The sequence below is a fragment of the Psammomys obesus genome, unplaced genomic scaffold, assembly GCF_907164565.1.
Source record: "Psammomys obesus unplaced genomic scaffold, mPsaObe1.curated_primary_1811, whole genome shotgun sequence".
Lineage (NCBI taxonomy): Eukaryota > Metazoa > Chordata > Mammalia > Rodentia > Muridae > Psammomys > Psammomys obesus.
Genome location: NW_026588752.1, coordinates 10,327,755 through 10,340,189, shown reverse-complemented (window position 1 = coordinate 10,340,189; position 12,435 = coordinate 10,327,755). Strand labels below are relative to the sequence as shown.

General features: G+C 52.1%; 1 protein-coding gene across 1 annotated transcript in view; it reads left to right on the top strand.

Annotated features, from left to right (window-relative positions):
* Positions 1–12,435, top strand: part of Fgf18 (fibroblast growth factor 18) — a 29,449-nt gene that overhangs the window by 1,188 nt on the left and 15,826 nt on the right. The window contains exon 3 of the mRNA XM_055604689.1: positions 12,027–12,207. Coding sequence (XP_055460664.1) covers positions 12,027–12,207 — 181 coding nt within the window. The remainder of the gene's footprint in view (positions 1–12,026; positions 12,208–12,435) is intronic.

Sequence of the window (12,435 nt, the reverse complement as noted above, 5' to 3'; positions counted from 1 at the left end):
ATACCTCCACCTACCTACAGCGACAAGGGAGGGGACTCAGGATAAACTGGACATAGGCCAAAAGAGGGCTTTCTGTCCCCTCCCCCTCCCCGTGAAAGGCAGGTGTCCTAGCAGGGCTAATGGGAAGATGCTTGGTCGTAGCCTTTTGAGTTCTGGAGCTGTCTGGAGTTTTCTGGTCTAAGGAAGCTCCTGTGTGTAGCCGCTGCTGTGGTTCCTAGCCTGATTGGTGGGTCTTCTGCCTTTCTTCTCTCTGTGGAGAAGACTGTTCCTTGGGGCAGGCATGGAGCTCAGGGCAACCAGTTGAGACTCGGGGCTGGAAGGCTAGATGGAGGACAGACTGATGGCTCTTTCCTTCTGTTGGCCAGGCTGGGGTCCCCAGTGACTCCTTGAATCAATACAACTGGAGTCAGTAACTTAACACTGGCTGTTTGCCAAAACAGATGTGACCCTGTGTGGTGAAGGGGGGGGGGAAGAGGGGGGGAGGGAATGGCCGATGTTAGAGAAAAGGCCAGTGCCAGGCATGGGCTGCCTAGTCTGTCTGCAGCTGAGTCCCCAGGCAGAGGGCAGGTTCCAGGGTCACTCCAGGGGGTCTGCTTGTCTGGCTGGCCTGAGCCTGGGCAGGAGCTGAGGAAATGGGTGTGGAGGCAGAAAGGAACCCTTGGATCTAGCTGCCCAAGCCTTCACATGCTTGCTGCTCTCAGTTCTTCTTTAAGTAGGGCCGGGAGGGGCTGCCGGGTGGTCTTTTGTGTTCTCTGATGAGAGTGTGAGGGAGGGAGTCTGGACTCTCCTCCCACCTCTACCTCCCCGCCAGCACTAAGCCAGCATCTTTAAGAAAGAGCTGGGTGGTCCGCTTGGGTTAGGTCAAGAGGCAGAATCCATGCAGGTGAGGGAGCCTCCTCTTTTCCACCCCCCTTCCTCTTGCCCCTTTGTCCCTTCCAGCCCCTCCATGTCTGAACTGCATAGGGCTGGTGTTTTTAACCCCTGGTCTGTAGTCTTGGCATTGGCTGGGGGGTGTCCTTGAAAACCACTCAGGAAACACTGTGCAAATTTGTGTGTGTCTGGAAGAAGACTCAGAGTAATCCTTAGACTTTTTTTTTTTTTTTTTTTTTTTTAAGTACCCAGGATTCCTAAAAGGTAAATAAATAAAGACTGGGGAGAACGATTAGCAGGCTGACATTCACTTTTACAGTTCAGAGACTAAGAGCATGGTCCTCAGTGGTTAGAGATGAAGATGGCTTTAGAGGTGTGGGTTGCCTGGAGTCTGCAGTCAGAGGCAAGTTTGTGTGATGCTGGGAAAGCAGGTGTAGTCCTGGGCAGGGCGCAGGGGAGCGTCTACAGTTGGAATGTCTTTGGTGCAAGCAGACCAGAAGGCCTTCCTAAGTGGAGGAAGGGCTCTGCAGTAGGTAGGTGATCTCTGTCTGGACACCAGCTTCATCTTGCCCTGTCTGTGGTCTGCAGTAGTTTTAGTTTCATTTGTGAAAGTGGCCCTTAAGTTGAAGTGCTGTGTGATAGGGGCAGAGGAAACGTTGCTGATTATCACCCACTCAGGGAGGCATACTGACCAACTAAAAAACCAGTTTGCTTCCATCTTTACTATTTTGGGGGATTGGTGTACAGTTTTAGCAATGGAATTTCTGGGTGTCTCCCCTCCTCCCAGCCCTCAGTCACCAGGCCCCAAATGGATTCCCCCACCAAGTCAGGTTTTCATGAGCACGCTCAATGCCGGATACTGTCCTCCGCCCACCACCAGTGTGGTGAGCCCCGCCTTCACCCACGGGCCACCCTGGGAAGTGGGAAGCTGGGAATTTAATAAAACCCCTTCATCCTTTCTCCACACGGCTCGGGACACCGCAGATAGCTCCAATCAGAAGAATTTTAAAAATTTCCGAGGGGAGCAGGCAGCGTGACTGGTAAATTGCTTTTCTGCACTTGGCTGAGCTCTGACAATGACACCGGGCCGGGCTTTTCAGGAAGCTCTGCCGGCACCTGCCTGACATTGTTCCTGCCGCCAGGCTCCACTAGGTCCTTGCCTTCCTCAGACAGGCTAGCATAAGGCGGGCCAGAGCAAGGGGGGTGGGGGGGGGAGGCTTCCTCCAGCCTCTTGTCCCTCCTGCCAGCCCCTTGTTCTTCCCACAGAGCTACTTCCGTCTCACCAGGAGGTGTTGGAGTCTGGAGTTCCCTTCATACTCAGGCTTGACCACCAGAGCCTAGACTCCTTACTGAGGCTTAGACCCTTCCGTTATGCCGGCCAGGTTGTAGAGGCCAGGGGACAGTGTCCTTTGAGAGGATGGAAAGCTGTCCTGTTGGATGGTGCTTTTAATAATTTGTTTATTTGTATTTGATGTACATTTGGTGTTCTGCCTGTACTCACGTCTCTGTGAGAGTGTCAGGTCCCCTGGAACTGGAGTTACAGACAGTTGTGAGGTGCCATGTGGGTGCTGGGAATTGAACCGGGGTTCTTTGGGAGAACATCCTGTGCTCTTAACCGCTGAGCCATCTCTCCAGCCCCTGGATGGCGCTTTTAATATCTCAAAGCAACATCACTCACTGGTCCAGTCTATTGCATTTCCATTCAACACTTAGCCTGCTTTTTCTTGGCCCTGGGAGTGAGACCTAGACAGTCCCTAGCCTCAGAGGGGCACACTGCTAGGTGCTCCTGGCATTGTGGCATTTCTTCCACTTCCTGGGAAGAGGCTTGCCTAGGTGCAAAAGAGACTGCTCCTTAGAATTTAAGACGTCTCGTGTAGGGAAGCTGTTCTAATCCTTCCAGCTTTCTACAAGGAGGCTGAGGAGGATGGAGTCATATTCCCGCATACACACAACTAGGTAGGAAAGGATTTGTTCAGGGCCCTGGCTACAAGCCGAAGAATCTGGATTTAAGATCTTGTATTAAGTCTATCTCTTCCAGAAGGAATCCTCAAATTTGCTAGTAGGGGAAAGAGTCCCAGGAGGCGTGCTGGGGTCCTTAGTGGGAAGTCCTGTTTAGATTCTCACAAGGGTGACTCTAGTGGGCGACAGCTGCCCCGCCCCACCTCCGTCCCTGTCAGGAAGCCCCACGCTCCTGGGAAAGTGCTGCTCTATGAGGGCCCCAGAGCTAGAGGGGGGTGCTTTGGGGGTGTGTTGTGTGTCATAGGAGACTTAATGCTTTCTCCAAGCCTCCTTCCCAGGGCAGAGAGAGGGGAGGGGTGGGGCATGCTGCCAGCATTCCTGCAGCCAGGGAAGGTCACCCACTTGCTTTGAGATAAGGAGGTGGATTCTTTAAATTTCTGGTGGTTGGCACAGCCAGTGTCAGTGGGCTGGGGGCAGTCTGTCAGAGTCACAGGTGTAGCCTCCTCCCTTACACTGGGACAGCTCTGTGGGTCTGTAGGCCCCCAAAGGGAGGCCTGAAGGGGAACAGGGAGGAGCCATCTATCCCCTTTTGTGGTTTTCTTTTTTTTTTTTTTTTTTGGTGTGAAAAGTTTTATTTCTGACTTGGCTGTGTAGCAGAAAACTTGACCTTGCTACAGAAGGGGGCCACCCCCCAGGCTGCGGACAACAGCTCAAGCCGGCTGTTTTCCCTGGGTGTCTCTGTCTTACGCTATTCAAGTAGTAGCTCATAGCTGGCTTGGGATTAGGGAGTGCTGTAGAGGAAGAACAAGGCCCCCAGGGGCACACAGTCACTGGCCTCTGGTCACACAGTAAGAGGGAAGCAGAGCTGTGGCTGTGACTCTGGATGCCGGACTCTGGGGCCCAGGTTAAAAGGCCTCCCGAGGGCTTGACATGCAGAGAGCCTGGCTCAGACTGTGGATCTGCCTTCTGTTTGCTGTGTGACCTTGGGGCAAGTTACTTAACCTCCCCGGGGCTTAGCGTCTGTATGTGTAAACTGACAAAAATACCACCCTCTCCTCCTAAGAAACAAACAAAAACCCCAGTGAAGTGGTTGCTGTCTTCTAAGGGGGGTAGACGGCATTTCTAGGCTTGCTTGCTGTGTCTCTGGTCCTAGGACTGTTCTCGCCTGCCTCTGTCTCACCTGTCAGGTATATTATCAAGTACTGCTTCCTCCTGGTGTGTGTGTGTGTGTGTGTGTGTGTGTGTGATGAACAAGGGCTGTTGTGATGGTCCTGTGTGTGTCCTTTGCTGTTGACTCCGATGCTGTTGGCATAACTGCTCAAGGGCCCGTGGCAGAACCCTGGGTAAAGGGCACACGGACATCTTTGCTCATAGGCCAGGGCTGGAGGAGAGGCACCTGGTTTTAGGATGATCTTAGGCCTGCTGCCACACCCTGGGCCTGAGTGTGGGAATTCGCTCTGGAACATCACTGAGTAAGTGGCCCCTCAGGCTGTGGTCTGGCTGGTTGGTAGTTCTTAGGCTCTGACATCTAAGTGGTATTTGAAATGTTGCCGTGTTGATGATGTGGCCAGAGACGTTGCACTGGTCGGCTGAGGGCCACCAGACAAAGACTCCAAGGTTGAGTCATTAATCTTTACCTTCACTCAGTCAACCCTGGAGATTTTGCTCTACCTCAGTGGTTTTCAGCCTGTGGGTCATGACCCCATTGATAAACCAATATCTGAAAAAAAAAAAAAAAGAAAAAGAAATTATTAATTATTCACATTACAGTTCATAACAGTAGCAAAATTAGTTATGAAGTAGCAACGAACTAATTTTATGGTTGGGGGTCACCACTACATGAGGAACTGTATTAAAGCAGCATCAGGAAGATTGAGAACCGCTGCTCTACTGGATTTATCCAGCTGGGTAGGAGCAGGGCATCGGAAGTATCCATGGGACCCCATGCACAGGTGCTGGCATCAGAGAGGCCTCGGTTTCAGTTTTATGGCTCTTTAGCCCATGATCTGTACCGTCAACCACCTGCTCCTCTGTTTCCCGTATATCTGTAGAGTCGGCTAACGTGAAATACTCCCTTTAGGGTCAGTGAGAGCTAAATAAGAGTTATTATATATAGAGAGAAGCCAACACGCAACAAGTAAATGAACACTTGTAATTGCCTGGTCAATTATATGCTGTGTCCTGGTACACCATGTGCTGCCATGTGCTAGAAAGAGCAAGGAAAGCCGTGCCCCTCGGAGGAGAGACAGCAGGTATTCTTGTCCGTTGGTGGTGGAGGTTTAAACTTAGGCCGGCATGTTATTCCATATTCAGGAAGGTGCATGGCTTTGGGCAAGACCCTAAACCTATTGGAGTCACTGCTTCCTCATCATTTATAAACAGGGATTAATTACCCTATTTCCAGGGCTTTGAACATGGCAGCACTCGCCTGTAACTCAACATTGGGGAAACTGAGGCAGGATGGTGAATCAGCCCGGAGTATATAGTGAGAGCCTGTTTCAAAAGCCAAAATGACCACAACAGAAATCCTCATGCATTCCCCAGACTCACTGATAGGAATAATGAAGATTGTATCTTGGACCATGTATTCAGTAGACTCTCAAGGACGGTACTGTTCTTTACTGCCAAACAACTAATGAGCATTTATGGAATACCTGATGTATGCCTACCCAACCCCCCCCCCCCCCAGCTGGGTTTGTTCTTCAAGGCTTCAGCCTTCCTGTAGTGTACTATATGAGGAGGTGAGCACTTTGGGTTGCTTCTACCCGTGCCCCACCGTCTGCCCTGGGATCCCACGGTACCTGGTCCCTGTCTTTGACCAACCCCATTCTTTGCTAGAATTCACCGAGACAGGAAAGAGCCTGGGGTAGACTCTCAGCCCACTGCTCACACCCTGGCTTGGACACTCGCTGTGTGACAGGGAGGATGGTGTAGCCCCTCTGTACTCATCATTAATGGAGCAGGGTGCAGCCTCATCCCTGGGGTTGCAGGGAGGGGGACTGTGATTCCCTGGGGGAGCCCTTGGCCTGCCGCCAGGCTCTTTGCAGATGTTAAGTGAATCAGAGCTCCAACTCTCAGCGGTGGATGCCTTGAGGCCTGCTTGCCCACCAAGCTTGCACTTATCCTTACAAATCCGGGGGAGGGCAGACCACGGCTGCAAACTCTGGGTACTGGCTGGACCCTCTCAGCTCAGTGAGCAGAGGGCTTGGGGACCTGGAACGGGGCTTGAGTTCCTGTGTCCATTACCTCTGTGCCAGGTGCAGGGCTGCTAAGGGTCCATACAGCTGTCTGAGCCCTCAGGTAACAGGTACTGAGAGATAATGGTGGAGAACAGAGCTTGAAGGACAGTGGGTTCTGTGGTGAGGGACCCTAAAACTGGACCTGGGTCAGAGCAGTTGGCCAGAGGAAGAGTGTTCTGTGAACGGGCAGGCGAGTGTGTATGTAAGGTCACCGAGGTGCTTGGAACAGGCCACCTCCTGGACATAGGGAAGAGCATCGTGTATTCAGTGTGCTGCCGACCCTGTTGTGATTGCTGGCATCATGCTCAGGAGTGGGCTGATGGAAGAGGTCCTCATGGGCTCTGGACACCAGAAACAAAGGAGATTTTTTTTTTTCATCTCCTGGGATCAATGACTACCTCTGCCTGCGACTTCAGGGAGATGGAGTGATACTGAGAGGCTAGCAGGGGGAAGGAGAAGGGAAAAAGACCTCAAGTCTTCACAAGCCCTGTCTCTATTCAGGCTGGCTCCCGGACTGACTATCTGCTCCATATTGACAATCTGTATGGAGAAGGCTGATGTATGGGGAGAGAGAGGCTGGACCTTGGGCCCCGCCCCCATTCTGCCGTGCCCCGCCCATGCTGATGGCTTGGCCCTGCCAATCAATACATTGATGGCCCTGAGAGCTTAATGGACAGGCTGGGGGGTGGGGAAAGGCCCTCGGCGGACTCACTGTCTATCCAGGCTGTAGTGTATCGGATGTGGGGAGCATGATGGGAGAGGCCATAAGCTTAGGCTGTCAGGAGGATGGGGCCTTGAAGGGGCTGGGAGGGGCTGCCTTATTCCCCTTTGCAGGAAGAGGGCACTTGGAGGAAACTAATGCTTCAGAGCTGAATGTGTTCTGATCTTGAATCTGCCATGTCCTTCCTGGGCACCTTGGCAAGTCTCTTGTCCTCTTTGTGTCTACCCGTGTCACTGGGAACACAGGGATGGTATAGTTTACACTTGCTCAGGTTGGGTGAGGAGTAAGCTCACTGCTTAGTATATGCCTGGGAATTCACAGCCAGTGTGAGTTTCACTGATGGAGCTGGCAGCTGACTCCAGGCTGGAGTCCAGGCTGCCTTCGAGGAAGCATTTGGAAGGCTGTGTTTTGGAGTGGAGAAGGGAGCTGACTTCACTGGGGTCTACTCTTAGAAGGCCTGAAATCTTGGGTTCCAACCCAGAATTTGGAAGAGCTCTAAAAGCTCTGTTCTCCTGCTACTGCTTGAAGCCTGTGGGTCGTCCTTCTTGGGACCAGGGAGACCCTTCATCTCTGGCAGGAAGCCTGGAGATGGACATGGATAACATGAGGCTTTAAGACTCTAGGGTAGGTAAGGCAGATCAGCGGGAAGTAGCAGATACAGCGTGGACACCTCGATCAAAGAATGGTATGAAGTTTCATCATACTCCTGACTCATAGCAGCGCTGAACTAGAAACATAGTTGTTCATGTCTAGAATTTTCCGTTTAATATTTTTAGTCCCTCATTGACTAGGCACAGCTGAAACCCATGATAATGGACACTGTTGGGAAGGAGGTGGGGGAAAGCAAGAGGAAATGGTTACAGGTGTGAATGCAGTGTCTGGGAGCTCTAACTCTAGACTCAGGGGAAATTATGTTTGCACTTTAAGTCCTCTCTCCTCTAACTCGGCGACATAGGATGAATGATGCTACCGCCCCCTGGCCTCACTTTCCCCAACTTTAACATGGGACGATCATCATTTCTCTTTATGACATCACTCTGGTGATGGTATAGGATAAGTCACCCACAGTTGGAATTTAAAAAAAAAAAACAAAACATGGCTGTTGGTGTGGAGAGGCAGCTCAGTGAATGAAACGTTTTCTGTGCAAGCGCGAGGACCTGAGTTTGAATCCCCAGAAGCCACATAAAATTGGGCATGGCAGTGTGTGTCTGTAATTTCAGTGCTTCTGTGGCAGGACAGTAGAGTGGGGGGATCTCCAAAGCTCATGAGCCAGATAACCTGGTGTATACAGCAGAGGATAATAACAGAATCCTGCCTCAAGAGGTAAGAGGCAAGGACTGACACCCAAGGTTGTCCTCTGACTTCTACACGTGCAGTTCAGCATTTACACACACACACACACACACACACACACACACACACACACACACCATGGCTGTTTATAAAGCAAATCTTAAAAAAAAAGAAAAGAAAAGAAAAGAATGTGATGGCTGTTGCCACTAATGTAATTTTTCCCAAGGTAAATGCTATAAACAATTCTCATTTTGCAGACAAGAAAACTGAGGGTAAAAAGCTCTAGTAGGTCAGTCATTGTGGTTGGAGCTAGGTAACCTGCAGGTCAAATAGTTCTACTTCTTACTCTGTTGTCGGAGGTTCGTGCTGGTGACCTGGACCTCGATGCTGATCTGTGGGAGATGATAATGTGGTCTGAGGAGAATGGGGATGCTCCCAAACGTGCTTCTCAGAGCCAGAGGACTGAGCCTTCAAGGAAGGCAGTGGTGGGTGGTGGGTGGTGGGTGGCAGGTATCCCTGTGGGATGGGATACTTTGATTGGTCTACGGGAGCTGGCAGAACCCCTTTTCCTACTGGTCAGATTATCGACAAGATGAGGGAGCTGTAGGCTTGGAGTGCAGGCAGGTTTGGACTTCTGGGTGATCCTGAATATTGTGCTTGGATAGTTGGGGCCTGTCAGGTTTCTGAGTAGAAAGGAGCACCCTCCCCTGAACTGCAAGCACTCTAGATGAAGACAGGAGGCAGGCAGGGGCGTGTGGGCTCTGTCTGCCGAGCACCCTGTTGATGTTCTTAGGCTGAGGCTTTGAGAGACCCCAAAATCAGAATGAGATCCGAGCCTATAGAACCCTTGTTGCTCATGTGCAGTTCCTGGACTGGGGAGCAATTATTTCCATCAGAGCCCAATCTTTAGGACAAGGGGAAGGGCCACGTTGGGAGTACTTGTAGTCTTAGGCTGCAATGGACACTAAGAGTTACCCACTATGGAGAGCCCACTTTGACCAGGGATCACTCATAAATGTGGCACTGGGGGAGGTGGGGCCACATTCTCTATGAATCTAGACAATATGCTGTGACTTCTATTACTGTGAGCTTGGAGGTGTGTCTGCCAGGCAGACCGCTCTTTAGACACGATAGCCAAGAGGGCTGCCATTCACTCAGCTAGAAAGTAGAGGCAGTGACTCTCCCAAGGCAAGCTTGCACTGCGTGAGCCTGGTTGCAGAGTCCGGAATTCTGTGTACCCATACCCTGTGGCTCTTGAGAGGTGGTCTCAAGGTCCTGCTTGGGAAATGGGTTCTCTCTCGCTCCCTGGTATTCCATAGCTCTGGAAGCTGATGGAGCTACAACAGGACCGTGCCTAGGGTCTTCTTAGCAAGGCACCTGGAACAAAGCAATGCGAGGCCCCTCTAGGGTGGCAAATCTTGCTTCCCTCTTCTGGGAAGAGAAAAGCTTGATGCTGGCTTCCAGGTATGCCTTATTCTTGGCCAGTCAGTTGGCAAGCATCACTGATTGCTTCCTGGGGACAAGATAATGCCCAGGGGTGAGCCTGATTTATTCGAACTCTGGGGACAATAGCGTGTCCAAATCCTGCAGTGTCGGGAGGGCATCTCTGGAGGAGGCTTCTAATGGCAGGTAGAAGGGGCCGGTGCCCTGAGCCCAGCAAAGGTTTTGATAGGATATCCATCCTTTCTAGAAGACAGGCCCCAGTTTCCTGTAGAGGCCGCCCGCCATTTCCCTAGGGATTGACCTGGCCAGAGCATGGTTGAAGTGGTGGAAGCTAGGCAAGATGGATTATATCCCCACATCCTGGTGCAGGGCCACCCAATAGACCTTGTTGACCCTGGGTCACCCCACTGCTTCTGTCCAGTGCGCCAGGAAGAAAATCATTAATAGAAAGCCAGCTTTTGGGGCAGGGAAGCGCCCCATGGGAACTGGGGGTGAGGAGATTGGCTTGACCTCTAGTCAATAGACTCCTGTGAGAGCAGGAGTGATGGAGGACAGGGATACTGTGCCTACTTTCGGGGAGGGGACAGGACTAAACTGACTCCAGGAATCATTCCAGAAAGGTCAATGGCCCCAAGTGTGGGGTCTTCCAGAAAAAAAAATGCCCTCCAGGTATGGGCCGCCAGGGCCCTGGGCTCTTTCCTCCCTGGATGTCCCGGAAGAGAGGCAGTTCCTGGTACTATGGGCTGGCCGTCTCGCTGGTAGAAATGGAGGGAGGCACATAGTGGTTGCGGAGAGGACATTTGTGAACCTCGATTTCTGCTGAGCTTCACTTTGGAGTCCTGTCAAAAGTCCTGGTGTTTGCTCAGCTGTGGAAGTAGCTGCCCTGTTGCCTTTTGCCATTTAGTCTTCGTAGCAACCCCTGAGGTGGATGCTGTCTTCATCGTGTTCATTGTGAAGAAACTGAGGCACAGTGAGAGGCTGAGAGGCATGCTTGGGCAGCCGGGGTCCAGAGAGCTCTAGTAAAGGTTGAGTGGGTGATGCTTTCCTGGGACTGGGGTCCTGTGTGCTGGCACTGTGCCAGACTTGGTGAGTCCACAGAACAAACCCATGATGCTGACTGTGCTTCGGTACCTGTTCTGGTTTATAAGATGGGATGGGATCTAACTAGCAGGCCCTGGTAAATATTACTCAGTGCTTAATGGCATGGCAGGACTTTATGTGTTCGTTCATTCATTCACTCACTCACTCACTCACTCATCTGTTGAACAAGCGCTTGGGTGTCTGTGCTGCTAGCTCAGGAGAGAGAGAGAGAGAGAGAGAGAGAGAGAGCAAGCACACACTGGCTTCCATGGTACCGCCAGCATATTCAGAGCAGACCAGCAGAAGCTGAGTATGTAGATGGTATATCGAGTCACATGTGCTAGAAAGAACCTCAAGGCAGAGTGGTAGCATGGAGAGTGTCAGGGCTAGGGCCATCCAAGGAGGCCTGTTTGAGGTGATAGTGGGCAGAGACCTGAGGGAAATGAGTGTAGACAGCCGAGAAAGGGCATCAGAGCAGAAGAAAGAGCCCGTGGAAAGGGCCTGAGGTTGGTGTATGCTGAGTATTAGAAAGGTTCCAGAGCCTTTAAAGGTAAAGCAGTATGGCTGTCAAGGAAGAGGAGGAGGAGGAGGAACAAGAGGAGGAGGAGGAGGAGGAGGAGGAGGAGGAGGAGGAGGAGGAGGAAGGAAGCATCAGGGGCTACTGGTCGGGATTGGAAGCCCTAGCAAGGACTGCTGTTTGAGTGTGAGGAATCCCTGAGGAGTGTGCACGGGGAGGATGGGCTTTGTTGAGTGGAGGATGGGTTATTAGCAGGGCAAAAATGGAGGAGGGTGAGCAGGATGGGCACAGACTGTTCAGGTGGGCGGCTGTACTTTTGATGAGGGAAAGGAGCAGTGAATGTGGATGCAACCTAAGAAGGCCTCCCAGTGGATTTAAATGGGAGGCCTTCTTGATGGGATTTAAATGGTGCGAGGTCCATGGACTTACAATGGGGATAGAAACCAGAGGACTGGGACACGGGCCTGGGCCGTGGTATGAGTGTGACGGGTCCCTGTGGAGGTCTGGGGGAGGTGGCATGCTGCACTCCCGCCCACTGGCCAGTACTTGAGATTTCTCATTCCATCCCTTCCTTGCTGTGTGTCCCTGCGTCTCCCGGCAGTCCCATGGATGTCAGATCTCAGCCTAGTTGCTCAGGGGCACCTTGCAGTCCCAGATGCAATTGGGATGGGGGGGAGGGTGTCTCTGTACTGAAAGGGAAACCGAGGCAGAGCAACCTGCATGCGGAGATCACAGAAAACACCAGGTGTGCGCGGGTGCCGAGAGCTATATGCATACCCAGGCCCAACCGTTTCACGGTTTCCCAGCTACCTCGGCTGCGGTGTCTGTGAAGTGGGGCCTGGCCTGAGGGGGGTGCAGAGCAGAGACAGGGCTCTCTCTTACCATTTCCCCTCCCCTTGCATAGGTGTTGGCGGCTGAGGAGAACGTGGACTTCCGCATCCATGTGGAGAACCAGACGCGGGCGCGAGATGATGTGAGTCGGAAGCAGCTGCGCTTGTACCAGCTCTACAGCAGGACCAGCGGGAAGCACATTCAAGTCTTGGGCCGTAGGATCAGTGCCCGTGGCGAGGACGGGGACAAGTATGGTATGTGCCAGACCCTATCCGTACCCCTTGCACACACTCTCCCCAGCCTTGGAGAGTCCCCATTCAGATCCCAGCTCCGTATTGTGCCAGATACATGGTGTTGGACCTAGCAGTAGCCCTCCTGGGCCTCACGTTCCCTGTAAAATGGGGAGGCGTTACTGCCTCTTTAAGAAGCTAGAACTTGATAAAAAGTGTCCCACTAGGTGGTGGCTTAGGCGGGAATATCCA